The 21,949-nt window shown below is 36.8% G+C and overlaps 1 protein-coding gene across 1 annotated transcript; it reads right to left on the bottom strand.

Moving 5' to 3' along the window:
* Positions 1-936: 936 nt before the first annotated feature.
* On the bottom strand, positions 937-21,505 carry cyp7a1b (cytochrome P450, family 7, subfamily A, polypeptide 1b). Its single transcript, XM_067448045.1, has 6 exons — positions 21,363-21,505; positions 19,552-19,789; positions 12,892-13,469; positions 12,412-12,536; positions 5,060-5,238; positions 937-1,501 (listed from the first exon to the last, which is right to left on the bottom strand). Exons 1-6 carry the CDS (start codon positions 21,440-21,442, stop codon positions 1,181-1,183), a joined length of 1,521 nt encoding a protein of 506 aa, XP_067304146.1. The 5' UTR covers positions 21,443-21,505; the 3' UTR covers positions 937-1,180.
* Between the last annotated feature and the right edge of the window lie 444 nt (positions 21,506-21,949).

Genomic DNA, 21,949 nt, shown 5'->3' with positions numbered 1-21,949 from the left:
AACTACGCACACGCTGCGGCATTAGTTTCGGCTTTTGTTCACACAGCGCTCGTCCCGGGTCGAATCCCGCAATGTTACTAGGTCCCCGACCCGGGTCAAATTCGGTAATCAATCCCGGGACGCGGTTGCTTTCACACAGAAGGCGACTCGGCAATGCTCCGGGAATATCGCGGGTCCGACGTGCAGTGTGAAAGGGGCTTGAGAGGCTCTTTTATACCCAATCATGTTGATAATTGTCGTTATAAGTTGCAAATTGGTCCTCCAGCTGTTCCTTAAGTGAACATTTAACTTCTCCGGCCTCTTATTGCTCCCTGTCCCAACTTTTTTGGAATGTGTAGCTCTCATGAAATCCAAAATGAGCCGATATCTGGCAAAATGTCTCAACATTTGATGATATCTATATTATAAAGTGAATATAATATAAGTTTATGAGATTTGTAAATTATTGCATTTCCTTTTTTATTCACAATTTGTACAGTGTCCCAACTTTTTTGGAATCGGGTTTGTACAAAGTCTATGAGAACAACAAAAGGAATCCTTTATATTAAATATAGAAAGATTCCACAGGTCGTTATATTTGCTCTCGTATCGTATCCTCTGCATGTCCTGTGGTGTTTGTTCTTCGGCGTTTGTATAGAGCTAGAAATATGACAAAATTATCTGCATTTGAATTATATAAATCTGAATTATTGACAAGTCTAATCTAACAAAATTGAATATTATGTTGCATTTTACACAGTTCTGAATTTGAGTTTTTAAATGTTGAATATAGAACATCTGAAATTGAACACATCTGAAATGTTTTTATGTCGAAATTGTTTAGACATGTACTTTCAAACAGTAGATATTTTGTTCTGAATTAATAGACTGGAAATATTCAGTTTTTGAAAATACAAATTGAAGATTTTAGATGAAGAAGAAATTCAGATCGTACAGAAAGTAGGCAGAAATGTCAGAAAAGTCCAACGGAGCACCATCTGATCATTTCATTTCCTATTTGTAATGAAATAAAGAGAAGATCAAACGGCCCTTTTATACTTTTTGGTCATAAAAAGTGGGTGGGTCTGGTCCCACACACACACACACACACACACACACACACACACACACACACACAGTAGTTCCGACGCCCATGCCCCCAACACTGTTTATATCTAGAAAGATTTCCCTTCCACAGTCCTTATATTTGCTCGGCCTGTGCTGTGGTGTTTGCTCTTGTCCTAAAGCGGAGCATGATGTCCCGTGAGGGCGGCAGAACCCCCAGACCCGCGCGGCTGAGGTCCAAATCCAGATCCAGATCAGAACCGCAGAGCTGGAGATCGAAACGCCACAGCGTCAGTGCCAGGAACTGCTTAATCTCAAGCACCGCGAAGAACCGTCCTGGGCATTCGCTGACCCCAGAACCGAACGGCATCAGGAAGTGCTTCAGGCGGCGTCCATTTTTGAAGAAACAACTCCGGCGCTGACCGTTCTCATCCAGGAAACGGTCATATCTGAACTCCTGGAAACATGAACATTTAGACGTCACTTCTGTATTTATTATAACCTTTAATTAAAAGAAGCACATTGAGATGAATAATCCCTTTCACAGGAGCGTCCTGGCCAAGAGTGACAGCAACAAATCTCACATGGGTTTAACAGATAACATCCATAATTTACCATCACTTTAAAGTGTCCAGTGAAACCAACTCCCTAAGTTTCAATGACAACTGCGAGTTATTCCAAGCAGAGGGCGCAGCAAATGTAATGCCTTTTTCCTAATTCAGAACCGCTGGAACAGACTGAAGGAAGAATTCCTGGGACACTGGGAATTCCCTACCAACACGTGTTTCTACTGATGTACATATTAAGATATAAAGGAAGTAGACCCAGAATAGATTTATAAATAAAATATGCCAGTGTTTTAGTCTATGGGTGGACAAAGCAGACCATCGAACCCGAGCATACAACACACGACGAGTGAGGGATTTAAGATTCGTAACGAACCTCAGTGCACCGTGATAAACCGTGTCTAAAGCATGCAAACACTGAGAGGACGCATGCAGAAATATAACATCACCATAAAAGTGGCAGCAACTCTTTTTCGCCTCGAAGGAAAGGCAAGATTTAATTCTAAAATAGAAAGCCACTGATATGTTCCGGCAGGAGTTTTATAACAAGCACATGCTTTATAAGACCTTTCGGTAACACTTTATTTTAAGGTTCAGTTATTAACTAGTGTCTTATGATCATGCATATTACTAGGATATTGTCTGTTTATTAGCTCTTATAAAGCTCATATTAATGCCTTATTCTGCATGAGCTTATTCTACATCTCTTAATCCGACCCAATACCTAAACTTAAACGCTACAAAAACTACCTTACTAACTATTAATAAGCAGTAAATGAGGAGTTTATGAGGCAGAAGTCGGAGTTAATAGTGAAGATGTGTTCCCCATACTAAAGTGATACCGATATCTTTTATAAAGAACTGATTGTTTTGTGATGGAAGTGATATTTGGACAGATATTTACAGGAAATTGCATTAAAAAAAACAATCAATGGCATGTGGATGACACCCGGTGGCTGTTTGTGGTACAGCGCCGAAACCAAAATCTCATGGGAACTTGGTTAGACACATTTTTTTGTTTAATTTTTTTGTACATTAATTTTAGTTTTTTAGTTTTTTGTAAAATATATATTCTATATAAAATAAAAAAATATTTAGTACAGTATTTTTCATTTACAGTTAATTTAAACGTCCATAACTTTTTCATACTTTCATATTTTGAATTGCTTTCTTTTTTTTTTTTAAACACAACCAAACTGAGGTTTATATTCCAATGCATTCTTGAATTACAGCCATTAAAGTTAGGATAGTTCATTTTCATGACTATTCTCAACAAAAAAGTGACAGTTAAGGGGTTAAAAACCAAATGTTTTATTAACATAAGGTATTGCTCAAACTTCAGCAAATGTTATGCATTATCAGCAGCTTTTCTAGCGTTAGCTTTTCCAGTCCATTGATTGCAAGAATAAATGACAGTTTTTGCCCGTTGCTTGAACACATTATGCAAAACTTGTCTCGTAGTGCCAAAACTCTACACACAAGTAAACACGACACAACACTGGGAGATATACCGTTCACATCTGCGTCAGATTAGAACTCTGCTATCAAAACCTAACATGTCAAAATGTAACTCTGATGACAAAATGACACACACTTGCATGATGTGAATACACTTTCAGATCAGGGGGAACACACTCGTCTACTTTATATAAAACACTGCAGTCTTTAATTGTCACTGTTTTTATTCACTTCATCAGTTAGCAGTTCTGTGAAGCAATGCAACACTTATAGTTTCTCTTTTCCAACAAAGGTTTTCACAACAACCAAAAATGAAATTACTGAAATGTTCCAAATGACATAATACTGCACATCTCAGGACTATACTTCACACTACAGTACAGTCTCAGTGGTGCAGTGCTGTGTGCTGTACTGTATGTTACACAACAATAAAATAAAAAATTGTTACTAAAGGAGCCCTAGCCAACTTGCAATACAGTAATGTGAGACGGCACAGTGTGTAGAGAGATACAGTCTGGAAGGGAGAGTTGCTGTTCTCCAGTCTGAATGTCCTTATGATGGATGAACTGTGAACCGGCTTAGATGTGGAGGACTCTCTGCCCGGCTTCCCTCACTGTCAGAGCCATGACTTACCACATGATCCACCAAAGTTGCTCTAATATCATCTGAAATATTGTTCTGTGTATAGCCTCTTTGACCATCTCTCTCTCTCTCTCTCTCTCTCTCTCTCTCTCTCTCTCTCTCTCTCTCTCTCTCTCTCTCTCTCTCTCTCTCTCTCTCTCTCTCTCTCTCTCTCTCTCTCTCTCTCTCTCTCTCTCATTTGAGTGGTTGCAATCACCCGATGTGTGTTGTATTTTGGATACATGTGTTTTCCAAAATGGGACCCTGAGATTTCATTTTTGAACAAAGTGTCTTATGTATGAAATAGAGTGTAGTATGCCGGACCGAGTGTGTTGCAGAATTGCAACGAGAGTGCAGAGCAGCGCTTTTGTTTAAGGTGTGGGTGCATGTGTTTGAGGTATGGTCACAAAAGCTTCAAGCTGTGTTACTTTAGTCTAAGCATGGGTCTATAGTGTTCAAGCAACGGGCAAAAACTGTAATACCAAACACATTTCCAAATAGAGTATAACTATAATGTTATAATGTTATATATAAATTATAATGAGAACATCATCATTGTGTGCTTGGGACATTTTTGTTTTTGTAATCAGGCTCTCAAAAATTATTTAACATTTTTAATTTGGATTTATCGGTCTATATATCAGTTATCAGCTTTCAAATATAAATTATAATCGGTTTTCAATATCATACAAATTTCTCATATCAATGCATCCCTAATTTGATTGTATCTTGAAGATATACAGCCCTTGTCTTATCTTATATTATTATCATACTATCTCAAATTAATTGATCCATTGAAAGTGCTGACAATGATAAATATTACATAGGGGGAAAAAAACACAATGACTAACATAATGGTGGCGGTATGATGGTGATAAGGAATGATGGTAGTGATAATATAATAAATAGTAAATGGGTAATTTTGCTCATGAATACACACACACACACACACACACACACACACACACTCACACCTACACTCACCCGCACACACCTATACATTTACACATTTATTTCACTTCTAGAATTATGTAATTACTTGATTGTCATGTCTATTAGTCAATAAAATAAAATAAAATGTATTAATAAGAACACACTTGTCTTTCCTTTGTTCTCAGTAGTGATGGGAGAAACCAAACTTTTTTAAAACGTTCAATCAATTGAACCAAAACAATTGAGTTTCTCAGCGCTGTAAACGCCACACTCTGGCGACCCCTGCTGGTCAGAGTAGTGTAAATGCAGCCAAAACTCAGTCAAAACATGCATAAAAACACCTCGATTCGCAGTTTAGATGATCTGAAACATCTAATCTGTACAAACCTGAGAGCTCATTGGTTAAATGTATATTTGACATAAGTTTGAGCACGTACTGTGGGATTGGGGTATATATCCGGATCCAGGTGTATGAGCTGAGGGTAGAGAGCGATGTAATCTCCTTCTCTGACAGCGGCCGTCTGTCCTGAATCCAGAGCCAGAGTAAAGTCAGCACTGGCCACACGGATCATCATGGAGGCGCTCGACAGCCGAAGAGCTTCCTCGATTATACTGTCTGAGAACGCCACACACTCATTTCACTTAGAGGTCACATAAACTCAATCAACAACGGCTGCTTATACAGAAACTAGGCTACACCAATTCATGAGAGAGCAGATCAACAGGTTAAATTTGAGCATTTTTAATGTTATCGGTATCAGCTGATATATGTTCATTTTAATGTTATCGGTATCAGCTGATATATGTTCATTTTTAATGTTATCGGTATCAGCTGATATATGTTCATTTTTAATGTTATCGGTATCAGCCGATATATGTTCATTTTAATGTTATCGGTATCAGCCGATATATGTTCATTTTTAATGTTATCGGTATCAGCTGATATATGTTCATTTTTAATGTTATTGGTATCAGCCGATATATGTTCATTTTTAATGTTATTGGTATCAGCTGATATATGTTCATTTTTAATGTTATCGGTATCAGCCGATATATGTTCATTTTAATGTTATCGGTATCAGCCGATATATGTTAATTTTTAATGTTATCGGTATCAGCTGATATATGTTCATTTTTAATGTTATTGGTATCAGCTGATATATGTTCATTTTTAATGTTATCGGTATCAGCTGATATATGTTCATTTTTAATGTTATCGGTATCAGCTGATATATGTTCATTTTTAATGTTATCGGTATCAGCCGATATATGTTCATTTTAATGTTGTCGGTATCAGCTGATATATGTTCATTTTTAATGTTGTCGGTATCAGCTGATATATGTTCATTTTTAATGTTATCGGTATCAACTGATATATGTTCATTTTTAATGTTATCGGTATCAACTGATATATGTTCATTTTTAATGTTATAGGTATCAGCCGATATATGTTCATTTTTAATGTTATCGGTATCAGCTGATATATGTTCATTTTTAATGTTATCGGTATCAGCTGATATATGTTCATTTTTAATGTTATCGGTATCAGCTGATATATGTTCATTTTTAATGTTATCGGTATCAACTGATATATGTTCATTTTAATGTTATTGGTATCAGCTGATATATGTTCATTTTTAATGTTATCGGTATCAGCCGATATATGTTCATTTTTAATGTTATCGGTATCAGCCGATATATGTTCATTTTTAATGTTATCGGTATCAGCTGATATATGTTCATTTTTAATGTTATCGGTATCAACTGATATATGTTCATTTTTAATGTTATCGGTATCAGCCGATATATGTTCATTTTAATGTTATTGGTATCAGCCGATATATGTTCATTTTTAATGTTATCGGTATCAGCCGATATATGTTCATTTTTAATGTTATCGGTATCAGCCGATATATGTTCATTTTTAATGTTATCGGTATCAACTGATATATGTTCATTTTTAATGTTATAGGTATCAGCCGATATATGTTCATTTTTAATGTTATCGGTATCAGCTGATATATGTTCATTTTTAATGTTATCGGTATCAGCTGATATATGTTCATTTTTAATGTTATCGGTATCAGCTGATATATGTTCATTTTTAATGTTATCGGTATCAACTGATATATGTTCATTTTTAATGTTATCGGTATCAGCTGATATATGTTCATTTTTAATGTTATCGGTATCAGCTGATATATGTTCATTTTAATGTTATTGGTATCAGCTGATATATGTTCATTTTTAATGTTATCGGTATCAGCCGATATATGTTCATTTTTAATGTTATTGGTATCAGCTGATATATGTTCATTTTTAATGTTATCGGTATCAGCCGATATATGTTCATTTTTAATGTTATCGGTATCAGCCGATATATGTTCATTTTTAATGTTATCGGTATCAGCTGATATATGTTCATTTTAATGTTATCGGTATCAGCCGATATATGTTCATTTTTAATGTTATCGGTATCAGCTGATATATGTTCATTTTTAATGTTATCGGTATCAGCTGATATATGTTCATTTTTAATGTTATCGGTATCAACTGATATATGTTAATTTTTAATGTTATCGGTATCAACTGATATATGTTAATTTTTAATGTTATCGGTATCAGCTGATATATGTTCATTTTAATGTTAACGGTATCAGCTGATATATGTTCATTTTAATGTTAACGGTATCAGCCGATATATGTTCATTTTAATGTTATCGGTATCAGCTGATATATGTTCATTTTTAATGTTATCGGTATCAACTGATATATGTTCATTTTTAATGTTATCGGTATCAGCTGATATATGTTCATTTTTAATGTTATCGGTATCAGCTGATATATGTTCATTTTTAATGTTATCGGTATCAGCTGATATATGTTCATTTTTAATGTTATTGGTATCAGCTGATATATGTTCATTTTTAATGTTATTGGTATCAGCTGATATATGTTCATTTTTAATGTTATCGGTATCAGCCGATATATGTTCATTTTAATGTTATCGGTATCAGCCGATATATGTTAATTTTTAATGTTATCGGTATCAGCTGATATATGTTCATTTTTAATGTTATCGGTATCAGCTGATATATGTTCATTTTTAATGTTATTGGTATCAGCTGATATATGTTCATTTTTAATGTTATCGGTATCAGCTGATATATGTTCATTTTTAATGTTATCGGTATCAGCTGATATATGTTCATTTTTAATGTTATCGGTATCAGCCGATATATGTTCATTTTAATGTTGTCGGTATCAGCTGATATATGTTCATTTTTAATGTTGTCGGTATCAGCTGATATATGTTCATTTTTAATGTTATCGGTATCAGCTGATATATGTTCATTTTTAATGTTATCGGTATCAACTGATATATGTTCATTTTTAATGTTATAGGTATCAGCCGATATATGTTCATTTTTAATGTTATCGGTATCAGCTGATATATGTTCATTTTAATGTTATCGGTATCAGCTGATATATGTTCATTTTTAATGTTATCGGTATCAGCTGATATATGTTCATTTTTAATGTTATCGGTATCAACTGATATATGTTCATTTTTAATGTTATCGGTATCAGCCGATATATGTTCATTTTAATGTTATTGGTATCAGCTGATATATGTTCATTTTTAATGTTATCGGTATCAGCCGATATATGTTCATTTTTAATGTTATCGGTATCAGCTGATATATGTTCATTTTTAATGTTATCGGTATCAGCTGATATATGTTCATTTTAATGTTATTGGTATCAGCTGATATATGTTCATTTTTAATGTTATCGGTATCAACTGATATATGTTCATTTTTAATGTTATCGGTATCAGCTGATATATGTTCATTTTAATGTTATTGGTATCAGCTGATATATGTTCATTTTTAATGTTATCGGTATCAGCCGATATATGTTCATTTTAATGTTATCGGTATCGGCTGATATATGTTCATTTTTAATGTTATCGGTATCAGCTGATATATGTTAATTTTAATGTTATCGGTATCGGCTGATATATGTTCATTTTAATGTTATCGGTATCGGCTGATATATGTTCATTTTAATGTTATCGGTATCAGCTGATATATGTTCATTTTAATGTTATCGGTATCAGCTGATATATGTTCATTTTTAATGTTATCGGTATCAGCTGATATATGTTCATTTTAATGTTATCGGTATCAGCTGATATATGTTCATTTTAATGTTATCGGTATCAGCTGATATATGTTCATTTTAATGTTATCGGTATCAGCTGATATATGTTCATTTTAATGTTATCGGTATCAGCTGATATATGTTCATTTTTACATTTACATTTAATCATTTAGCAAACGCTTTTATCCAAAGCGACTTACAAAAAAGGGTAGAGCAATAGAAGCAACGAGACAAACAAGGCCAACAACCTGTAAGAGCTGTAAGAAATCTCAATTAATTAGCACAGTATACAACTTTTTTTTTTTTTTTTTTTTTTTATAGCCAGCTACAACAAATACTCACGTACGGAAAATACAGAACACTGGATTTTGATAGCTATGATAACAACCCATTAGGACTAAGGCTGATGCCCCAACTGTTGTCGTTAATGCAGATTCAGTGGCCCAATGGGTTGGTTTTGTATGGCATTCTAGCTAAACGCGCAGCAATAGCCATCTACAACAAAAACTCACGTACGCAAAATACAGAACACTGGATTTTGGTAGCTATGATAACTATGAAACATACCCACCTGAAGGCACAAATCCGGATGAGAGACTTAGATATGATCAGTAAGTGCTATTCTGTATTGGTCAAGTGCAATAGGAAAAGTGCAATTGGAAAAGATGTGTCTTAAGATGTTTTTTAAAAATGGCTACAGACTCGGCAGCACGAATTGAGATCGGCAGGTTTTTAATGTTATCGGTATCAGCTGATATATGTTCATTTTAATGTTATCGGTATCAGCTGATATATGTTCATTTTAATGTTATCGGTATCAGCTGATATATGTTCATTTTAATGTTATCGGTATCAGCCGATATATGTTCATTTTTAATGTTATCGGTATCAGCCGATATATGTTCATTTTTAATGTTATCGGTATCAGCTGATATATGTTCATTTTAATGTTATCGGTATCAGCCGATATATGTTCATTTTTAATGTTATCGGTATCAGCTGATATATGTTCATTTTTAATGTTATCGGTATCAGCTGATATATGTTCATTTTTAATGTTATCAGTATCAGCTGATATTTGTTCATTTTTAATGTTATCGGTATCAGCTGATATATGTTCATTTTTAATGTTATCAGTATCAGCTGATATATGTTCATTTTTAATGTTATCGGTATCAGACGATATATGTTCATTTTTAATGTTATTGGTATCAGCCGATATATGTTCATTTTTAATGTTATTGGTATCAGCCAATATATGTTAATTTTTAATGTTATCTGTTTCGGCTGATATATGTTCATTTTTAATGTTATCGGTATCAGCTGATATATGTTCATTTTTAATGTTATTGGTATCAGCCAATATATGTTAATTTTTAATGTTATCTGTTTCGGCTGATATATGTTAATTTTTAATGTTATCTGTTTCGGCTGATATATGTTCATTTTTAATGTTATCGATATCAGCTGATATATGTTCATTTTTAATGTTATCGGTATCAGCCGATATATGTTCATTTTTAATGTTATCGGTATCAGCTGATATATGTTCATTTTTAATGTTATCGGTATCAGCTGATATATGTTCATTTTAATGTTATCGGTATCAGCTGATATTTGTTCATTTTTAATGTTATCGGTATCAGCCGATATATGTTCATTTTTAATGTTATCGGTATCAGCTGATATATGTTCATTTTAATGTTATCGGTATCAGCTGATATTTGTTCATTTTTAATGTTATCGGTATCAGCCGATATATGTTAATTTTAATGTTATTGGTATCAGCCGATATATGTTCATTTTAATGTTATCGGTATCAGCTGATATATGTTCATTTTTAATGTTATCGATATCAGCTGATATATGTTCATTTTAATGTTATCGGTATCAGCTGATATATGTTCATTTTAATGTTATCGGTATCAGCTGATATATGTTCATTTTTAATGTTATCGGTATCAGCTGATATATGTTCATTTTTAATGTTATTGGTATCAGCCGATATATGTTAATTTTTAATGTTATCGGTATCAGCCGATATATGTTCATTTTTAATGTTATCGGTATCAGCTGATATATGTTCATTTTTAATGTTATTGGTATCAGCCGATATATGTGTTCATTTTTAATGTTATCGGTATCAGCTGATATATGTTCATTTTTAATGTTATCGGTATCAGCCGATATATGTTCATTTTTAATGTTATTGGTATCAGCCGATATATATGTTCATTTTTAATGTTATCGGTATCAGCTGATATATGTTCATTTTTAATGTTATTGGTATCAGCCGATATATGTTCATTTTTAATGTTATCGGTATCAGCTGATATATGTTCATTTTAATGTTATCGGTATCAGCCGATATATGTTCATTTTTAATGTTATCGGTATCAGCCGATATATGTTCATTTTTAATGTTATCGGTATCAGCTGATATTTGTTCATTTTTAATGTTATCGGTATCAGCCGATATATGTTCATTTTTAATGCTATGTGTAATGTTTATAGGTTCAGTTTATGTTTGTTTGAATGAATTCCCTGCAATTAGGCTGCGTTCCAGACTTGGATTTTTTTACCCTTGTTCTTGGAAATAACATCTGGAACACCACTCAAAGTCGAACATGTGGCGTGTGAACTCGGGGGAACATCGATCAACCCCGACCTCAGCGAGACGCGTCATTTGGGTATAAATGTAAACATTAGACATTGGGCCCTATCTTGCATCCAGCGCAATTGACTTTGAAATTGACAATTGACGCGCGCTTTTCCCTCCACAGAAGCACGTCGCTAAACTAGTGAATGAACTTGCGCTCCCTGGGCGGTTCAGCGCAAAAAAGGAGGCGTGTTCCGGCGCAAACAATCCCTGGTGCTATTTTGCTGCTCCATTAAACCATTGCGCCACTGACCAGAAAAAACCTAGTCTAAAGTCAGCGGCGCGTTGCTCGTTGTTCATTATGCTATTTTAAGGGCGCATGCTTGACCATAATGTATAGCGTGCACAACGCGCATACACTTTGCTCATGTAATCTACACAGATGCAACAGTTATTTTTGCAAATCATAAATTGTTAATTGCCGGGCGCAAGAGCCATTTATCCTGCCGGGAAAATAGCAACATCGCCGAGACCCGCCCACGAAGTTACTTGCGCTTCGCACTTTTACACTTGCGTTTCAGATCGTTAAAATAGGGCCCATTGAGTTTGTGTAATATACCGTCATTTTTTAAAGTGATTTTACGTTGTTTGTATTCTGTTTTTGCTTCAAAAACACAATATGCTCTCGTTGTGTGGTGGCGACACGATGTGGCCAACATGTGAGCATGACGTCTGATTGCCTGGAACTCTTGACATTTAGTTTGGAATATTCCCACGTCCAACCTCTTCTAGATCTCAACCGGTGCCAGTTTGGAGACCTAATAAATCTTAATGTCTTCTTCTTCAAACCTATAATCATGTATCCACCAGCCAAATCTCTACATGCTCAAACCTGATATAGTGCAAGATTACATTGCGCAACTATATCAAAATGAAAAGCTTGAAAATTTACCAACATTCTGAGACATGTTTAGTCATGTGATCGTGATAACTAGCCAAGTAGAAAGCCCTTAAATCACGTACCTAAGACAGCCATAGAGTCCAGCTGCTCTCTAGAAAGGTGGATCTTTTGGTCCCGACTGTTCAAGTTCTGTCCTGACAGAACCCGGTCGATCTCTGAGCGCGCGGCGGTGAAAGCGGCGGCAGATCTGCGGTTCACAACACACAATCAAATGCAAAATGTAAAAAATGCTCTTTTTACTCAGTATTTTTGTCTTGTTTCTAGTCAAAATATCTAAAAATTCTTACATTAAGAAACATTTACTAGACAAGCAAAAGTAATTGTCTTGTTTTGAGGAAAAATAACTCAAAATGAAGAGAGTTTTTGCTTAAAATAAGAAAAATAATCTGCCAATGGGGTGAGAAAAATAATCTTAATTCAAACAGAAAACTGGTTATTCCAATAAGCTGATATTTGTGATACTGGTGTGCATGTAAACGTGCTCGATATGTCTGGCCATAAAGGGCTATTGTCAGTAATTAGTGCTGTTGGATATTTGCTACCTGAGTGTGTAGTACAGGCTCCAGAAGGCCGCTGGAAGTGTATTGGCCAGTGAAGCCCATAGCATGCACACATGCGTCCGTGCTTTTCCAGTTTCATCCAAATGCATGCGGTCAAACACGTCCATTCTGCGCTGAATCAGGTCTGAGATGCATTTCCGGCTGTGCAGTTCCTCATGCAGAAGTTCCTCCGCCAAAGCTTCCCTCGCTCGCCGAGCCCATGAGATCAGACCGATGGGGAATCCTGCGGCTAGCAATGGGAACGCACGATCGAAAGCCAAAAACTCTCGCTCTGCTTTCTGCATGCATGTCCGGCTGGCCTGAAGAAGCCCAGAGTCCTTTCCAAAAAGAGTGAGGAAGCCTGCCTCGAACATGATGCGGTTGGTGAAGCTCTGGAGGCCTAATTCCAGCCAGTCGTGTTGGCGTGGTCCAGCTCGATCCAGAACCGTCTGTAGATTGCACAGCATGGTCTCGCTTAGATTCTGCAGAGCCGCGCCTTGAAGAGTCTGTCGGAAAATGCCGTGAACTTCCCTGTAGCTCTCGGTGAAGAGCGGATGGGTGAAATCAGCGTGACCAAAGACCTTAGGGAAAGATAAAGAGATAAACCATCAGGATCAAACCTAGGCTTTAAAGGAACACTCCACTGTTTTAAAAGTAGGGCTTATTCAACTTCTCTCCTTCATTTAGATATGTGGGCAAATGCGTTTTTGTCTCAGTGCATTGTTTTAGTTTGGCAGGGTGGCCGCTAGCTTAGCTTAGCATAATGAATGGAATCCTATGTTGCCAGATAGCATGTCCCGAGTAAAAGTGATCCAGGAAAGAAGTTGAATTAGCCCTATTTCTAAAAACGGTGGAGTGTTCCTTTAACACACACACACACACACACACATTATATCAAAACAAGACAAGCAGGATCAAACCTAGGCTTTAAGACGTACACTATATCGGCAAAAGTGTTCTGATGCCTGCCTCTACATGCACCTGAGCTTCCCATTGTTAACCCGTGGGGTTTAATATGGAGTCGGCCCACCCTCTCTAACAGCTCCAGCTCTTCTGGGAAGGCTTTCCTCAAGGTTTAGGAGTGTGTTTATGGGGATTTTTGCCCATTCTTCTAGAAGCTCATTTGTGAGGTCAGGCACTGATGTTGGACGAGAAGGCCTGGCTCTCAGTCTCCGCTCTAATTCATCCCAAAGCTGTTCTATCGGGTTGAGCTCAGGACTCTGTGCAGGCCAGTCCAGTTCCTCCACACCAAACTCCTCATCCATGTCTTTATGGAGCGATGCTTTGTGCACTGGAGCGCAGTCATGCTGGGACAGGAAGGGGCCGTCCACAAACTGATCCCACAAAGGCAGGAGCGTGAAATTGTCCAAAATGTCTTGGTGAAGCATTAAGAGTTCCTTTCACTGGAACTAAGGGGCCAACCCCTGAAAAACAACCCCACCCCATAACCCCCCCTCCACCAAACTTTACACTTGGCACACTGCAGTCAGGCGAGTCCCGTTCTCCTGGCGACGGCCAAACCCAGACTCGTCCATGGGATTGTCAGACTGAAGCGTGATTGGTCGCTCAGAGAACACGTCTCACTGCTCTAGAGTCCAGTGGCGGCTGCTTTACTCCACTGCATCCCACGCTTTGCATTGCTCTTGGTGATGTAAGGCTTGGATGAGCTGCTCGGCCATGGAAACCCATTCCATGAAGCTCTCTCCGCTGTTCTTGAGCTCATCTGAAGGCCACAGAAGTCTGGAGGTCTGGAGCTGTTGACTCTGCAGAAAGTTGGAGACTTCTGCACACTGTGACCCTCAGCATGCGCTGACCCCGCTCTGGGATTTAACACTTCGTGGCTGAGTTGCTGTTGTTCCCAATGGCTTCCACTTTGTTATAATCCCACTAACAGTTGAGCGTGGAATATTTAGTAGTGAGGAAATGTCAGGAATGGCCTTATTGCACAGGTGTCAGCCTATCACGGCCCCACGCTTGAGTTCACTGAGCTCCTGAGAGCGACCCATTCTTTCACTAATGTGTGTAGAAGCGTCTGCAGGCCGAGAGCTGGAGTTATACACCTGTGGCCATGAAGGGATTGAACATTCAGTGATTTGGAGGGACGGCCCAATATTTTTGGCAATATAGTGTATGATTTACATGCCATTTATCCATTTCATTCAAAGTGACTGAAATAAGGAACATCACAAGCAAGTTGTCATGAGACCCAACCATAAACAAGTCAGTGCATGAGAAGAAAAGCGAAAGTGATGAAAGTGAGCGATAAAGATAGATGGCCGTTATAATCTGACGTCATCTTACATGAGCATTGCAAAAGATCAAATATTTCCATTAATACACAAGCTAACTGATCAGCATGATTGATATTAGAAACAGTAAGCAAGCTTTTGTTTATTTGTTGTCCTAGTTTTGGTTTATCTTTGTGAATGATGAGAATAGGCTATTGATCCCTGCTGATAAATATATAGTTATTTCCTTACACACAGGCGGAGAACGCACGTGCTATTGGACACCCCGAAATGTATATGATTAAAAGGTCTGTGTGTTGGAGCACTCTGTATAAATACACATAACCATATTTTAAAAGTTCATAACATCTTTATTGAAGGATCCCTCATATTAGTTTGATTTCAGGTTTGAAACATAGCATCGGGATTTAGGCACTTTAAGGCCTTTAAGCAAAGTGTTGTGTTAGCCTTTGTTTTATTTAGTAACCATCTCGATCATAGATATTAAAGACCATTTACAACCTACACAGGCAATTTCCCAGAGGAAATATATGTTTTTTAAAGCTTTATAAAAATGTGCATGCTTGTTAAGAAACATGTCGCATGTGCTCACCTAATGTCAAGTTCTGAGTTTTCATTTAGGATTGATTTATTGGTATTATAGTTTATTTAAGTATATTTTTCCACACACATGACCCTGTTATAGCTGCCCAAAGTGTAAAGTTCATCATTATTGACCTAGAGAGTCTTGAGAATTGTGGCGCAGTAGTTTTATCGAGGTTGAACCAAAAAAACGTGGTTTTTGAAATAATCTCCAATATTTAAGGAATGCTTTGATTGACAGCGGCCTTCCCAGAGGCAAAGTTGCTCAGAAACTATAATGTTGTGGGTGTGAGTGGAAAATCACTTGATATGCAATGTAAAGGGGATGGCCGATTTCTTTCTAATTTCTCACAGGTCTCTAGGGCCGTGCGTCAAACAGTCTCAGCGAGTTTCGCTTCAATGGGTCTCCGTTAACCTTGTCTGACCCGCTCAAACTTCTTTGGCCACTGTTGGACGTGTTTTCAAGATACTCAAATGTCCTCAAAGGCAGTCTTGGCACCTTGGATGAAGACACTGCATGCCAATTTTCAAGTCAATCAGACTTAGGGTTGTGTAATAATACCCATTTTTATGTTTTATCCATGTTATAGCGCCACCAAGTGGCCAGTCGCAGCGGCCTTTTTCACGCCACCACAGAATGAGGTCTTGCACATGTGAAAATATCTCATTCTGTTCATGAGTTATAGCCATATCTGTGAAAATCAGATAGAATGCATTTCGTCGATATAAGACACTTGAGCCTAGGCCTAATGGTTTCAGAGTTATGGCTGATTTGGTACTTTTGAGCGCTGTAGCGCCTCCGTCAGGCCGATTGGGATGAGCATTGGTGTCTGTGTAGATGGTGAGAGTACTACCAGCCCTCAAAGTTTCACGTCTCTACGACTTACGGTTTGGTCTACCGGGAAATTTTAGGAGAGAATGAGGATCCCTGGAAACTCTAACAGTTACAGCTACACTCTTGAACCCTAAATTAGACTTTGAGTAACAGATTTCCAAAGTGACCCCCCTATGCATGAACAGAGTTTGGACATTCTTTATACTTAGCTGAATATCTCCGAAATGTATTAGCATAACAACTTTTTTTCTCAAAGCTAAGAACAAGAAATACAGCACAGTCAACCGGATGCTCTGTAACTGGTGTGCCATTATGAGAAATTATTCTGATCTGTTCACAGGCCAGACGTTTGGACACATCACTATCTGTAATGTTTTTGAAAGAAGTTTCTTTTGCTCATCAAGCCTGCATTTATTTGATCAGAAATACAGAAAACAAAATGTAATATTGTGATATATTATTACAATTTATTACACGGCTCTGTGAAATACTTGATTCTGATTGGTCAATCGCTCATTCCAGCGGTGTGTTATTCCCAGATAACACACACCGCTCATCCGGGTACTGCGAGTTATCTTGACCGGTTCTACTTCTGTGCTTAACGCTGGCGCCATCTTGTGGCTTAAACAGTCGTGGGTTACAATGGAAGACTTCAAGGCAGGTTTCCTTTATAAAGTTTTAAATATGGATATTTTTCTGACACAAACGCATCGATTGGAATCAGAAGGCTCTATTAACCCATCGGAGTCGTGTGGAGCACGTTATTTGACGGACAGCTGCATTTAATGGACTTCAGAAACAGCTCCAACTACTGCTGGGATTAACGTTAGCCTGGACTTTTTAAATATAACTCTGATTGTATTTGTCTGACAGAAGAATGTCATAAACACCTATAATGACCTGACGGTGAGTAAATCAGAGGCTTGGGTTCATCTTTGGCTGAACTAACCCTTTCAGCATTCATTCTCAACATTTAGCAGCAATAGATAAAGGCTTAAAGCAGTCTGGAACTGTTTTTCTTCGCGGAAGCTTTGCGTAAGAGCTAATAAAATATTTAATCTCGAGACAATATTTAGTGTGTAATTTATTTGAGACTAGTAGCTGTGTAATAAGCGGGATAATGTCCCCCCAGCCGGTTGTTATCGCAGAATAAACCCCTTCAGAGTGACGCTCCGCTTCGCCTCGGGGTCCTGATCGCTCTGGAGGGGTTTATTCTGCGATAACAACCGGCTGGGTGGACATTAGCTCTTACTTAAAATATTAGTTTTTGTGTTTGTGTATAAGATTTGTGTTTCTAACCCGGGTCAGGGATTAGTCTCATAACTACGCTCTTCAAGCCTTTAATCCCGCTCCTTTTTGGAGTTCATATAATGATTATTTTAAGTGAAAGAGCATCCGCTCAATGCTTTTCCCATTGGATGGTTGAGAGTTTTGGGTTGGTTTAAAAACTTGGGTTTAAGAGCTCATTCTCAAACTAAATGAATAATAGTTGGCATCCTTCTGTCTCTACAGACAATACGTTTTTGTTTGAATATTTATAAGCAATGGCGTTTCCCCGAATATCAGCACGTAATGAGATATTGATTTCATATAATAATTCAATAAACAATAAATTAAAATGCTATTAGTTGACTCACATTTTAGACACAATATTGTCTGTTCATTCTGCCATTGAAAATTGTTCCTAAGATTCGGGCCTTTGAGCATCTCTGAACACAGTTTGAGTTTCTTTAGTGAATGAATCATTTGAGTGAATGATTCAATGACTCACTCACTTCTGCTCTGTCCCTGAACGAATCAGTCATTCTGAGCGAATCATTCAAATTAATAACTCGACTCACTCACTTCTGCTTTGAACCTTAATAAATCAGCCACTTTGATTGAATCGTTTGAGTGAATGATTCAATGACTCACTCACTTCTGCTCTGTCCCTGAATGAATCAGTCGTTCTGAGCGAATTGTTCTAATTAATGACTCGACTCACTCACTTCTGCTCTGTCCCTGAATGAATCAGTCGTTCTGAACAAATAGTTTGAGTGAATGATTCATTGACTCACCCGTTGAGACATTGATTTGCCGCCACCTACTGGGGGTTTTAAATGGAAGCCCGTTTTTGCCACTAAATAAAAAATAAAACGAGTAATTGCGACTTTTTATCTCAGAATTCTGACTTTTTTTTATCACAACTGCAATATAAAGTCACAATTCTGAGACAAAAAGTCGCAATTACTCTTTTAATTTTTTTATTTAGTGGCGTAAACGGGCTTCCATAGTTCTAGTATCGTTTCATGTTAGCCGAGCGATGGAGATTAAATGCTGTTCTTAGTCGTAATTATAACAATAGTTTCAGTTAAAGTGATACAGAGACAATTAAGCACGAAAAATGAGATAACAGTAAATATAGCAGAGAACTGCATATGCTTTGGTCTGTTTGTGTCAGAAACCTGATCAGGAGAACAGTCATCGCTAACAACGCATTTTATCCCATTAGAAGAGATCATTTTCTGATGTGTTCTCCATGTGATTGTAAATGAACAGCGCAAAAATGCTTTTCTTACTCAGTATTTTTGTCTTATTTCTAGCCCAAACATCAAAAAATTCTTACATTAAGAAACATTTACTAGACGAGTACAAATTATTGTCGTGTTTGGGGAAAAATAACTCAAAATGAAGAGAGTTTTTGCTTAAAATAAGATAAATAATCTGCCAATGGGGTGAGAAAAATAATCTTAATTCAAACAGAAAACAAGATTATTTATCTCACCCCATTGGCAGATTATTTATCTTATTTTAAGCAAAAACTCTCTTCATTTTGAGTAATTTTTCCCCAAACACGACAATAATTTGTACTCGTCTAGTAAATGTTTCTTACTGTAAGAATTTTTAGATGTTTGGGCTAGAAACGAGACAAAAATACTGAGTAAGGAGAGCATGTTTGTCAGTGTGAAGATGTCTCGATGCATATTTGGGTTAAAGTGTTAAAACGGAGTCACTTACCCGGTGCGAGAAACTGAGAGCAAACTTCTGGAAGTCAAGATTTCTGCTCTGCCGTACCACGGCGGAAAAAGAAAAAGGGTCTGTGACGAAAGTGAAGTATTTCCCAGCGATCGCACACGTGAAAACATCCCCGAATTTCTCCCGGGTCTCCTTTAGGAATCCCAAAGGATTTCTGGCATAATCCAGAGTGACTCCAATGAAGGGCCAGCCGGTCAGCAGCGGAGGCTCGCCGAGTCGCCTGGACAGAGAGCAGATTATCACAGGACATCGGAAACTAGGGCGGGTGGGGTAAGATGAGCCAGTGGGTAAGTTGAGCCACCCCCTTTGGTTTTTAAAATGCGTCTCTAGACCCACGGCTCGCACTTTTGACAGCAACAACGTGTTCTGTGTAAATTATCTATAGATACACTGCAAAAAAATGCTCTTCTTACTCAGTATTTCTGTCTTGTTTCTAGTCCAAACATCTACAAATTCTTAAAACAAGAAGTATTTACTAGACAAGCAAAAGAAATTGTCTTGTTTTGGGAAAAAATAACTCAAAATGAAGAGAGTTTTTGCTTAAAATAAGATAAATAATCTGCCAATGGGGTGAGAAAAATAATCTTAATTCAAACAGAAAACAAGATTATTCTGTTTACCCCATTGGCAGATTATTTATCTTATTTTAAGCAAAAACTCTCTTAACCTGTTAACTGTCACCTCACGTTTTGAAAATATACATGAAAATTCACTATCCAAACTTAAATGGTTGCAATTTGAGAATGCTTTGGAATATAGACATTAACACAAAAATTATAACACAAGTATAAAAAAGTTATGGAAGTTTAAATTTACTGTAATCAAATATACTGTACTAGATATTTAATATTTAATATAAAATATGTATGTTACAAAATAATTTGTACTCTAAAATTACTATCAAATCAAATCCATATGTCTAATCAATTTGTGTTCCAAATTTGAAGTTAATGTCACAAAAATCGAAGTTCCTATGAGGTTTTGTTTAGGTGCTGTATCACACATAGCCACCGGGTGTCATTGAAATTCCATTGATTTAAAAAAAATGCTATTTCCTGTGTCAAATTTATATATATTTGTCCAAATATCACAAAACAGTTTGCAGATATAGAACTATGAGACTCAGACCCTTCCGACGATATGTGTTTTGTCAAGATTAGAAAAGGTTTTTATTGTAAAATAGTTAAAATAAATATGAAACATGACGGAGGAGCCCGCTAGAATAATTGGTAACGCAAGGTCCGATTTCAAAACTTTTTTTACAGGATAAATCTCGAGTTCGTAAGCTTTCGAATGATATATAATTTGTCAACATTAGATCAGGATAAATATAGGATATATTTGGTTTATACATGCAGTGGCAAACGGGCCCGCCGGTGGGCCAGTGGAAGTTAACAGGTTAATTTTGAATTATTTCTTCCCAAAACAAGACAATCATTTTTACTTGTCTAGTAAATGTTTCTTAATGTAAGATTTTTTTTATGTTTTCATGAGAACCAAGACAAAAATACTAAGGAAGAAAAGCATTTTTTTGCAGTGCATAATTGTACTAGAAGTGTGCAATTGATGTGGGGGAATAAATAGGCTGCTCTAAACCCCAAGAGGATTTATACAAACTCAGTATGGGTAAAATCTTTCCTTCTTTATGAATATTAGCCTATATTAGGTTGATATAATCGCGTATGGTAATTAAGTGACCTCGAACATCAGGCAGATGTGTAATCGTATCCCTTACTTGTATGTTAAAGGTAATTTAACTCTGTGTTGAGTAAAGAGCGAGTCCTTTAGCTCACCTTCTCCGCGAGTGTCGGCGGATCCACACGATCAGGAGCATCAGGAGAAGCGCGAAGAACAGCACGATACTCGAGGCCATGTCGCGTTATGTCGCGTTATGAATGATATATCTCTGAGGTTTGATCTTTCACTGAACTAGAGGACCTCGCCTTTAAGCCCCGCCCGCCGCAGCGCGCTCATGAGCGCAACACGAACTCACTATCCCAGAGGATTTTCCCGAGTTTCCCAATCATGCATTAGTCGTATTTAAGTCAAGCAAAGTCACCTTATGTCTATAGCGCGTTATATAATACAGATAGTTTCAAAGCAGATTTGTAAAATTATACATTTAGACACTTGTGAGAGGGTAACTGGCCGAAGCTTGAAGAAACTTTTCTTACTTAGTCTTGTTTCTAGTCCAAACATCTAAAAAATAAAAAAATTAAAACAAGAAGTTTTTACTAGACAAGCAAAAGTAATTTTCTTGTTTTGGGGAAAAAATAACTCAAAATGAAGAGAGTTTTTGCTTAAAATAAGATAAATAATCTGCCAATGGGGTGAGAAAAATAATCTTAATTCAAACAGAAAACAAGATTATTTATCTCAC

The sequence above is a fragment of the Pseudorasbora parva genome, chromosome 1 (genome assembly GCF_024679245.1).
Source record: "Pseudorasbora parva isolate DD20220531a chromosome 1, ASM2467924v1, whole genome shotgun sequence".
In the NCBI taxonomy this organism is placed as follows: domain Eukaryota; kingdom Metazoa; phylum Chordata; class Actinopteri; order Cypriniformes; family Gobionidae; genus Pseudorasbora; species Pseudorasbora parva.
This window is presented reverse-complemented; position numbering and strand designations above follow the sequence as displayed.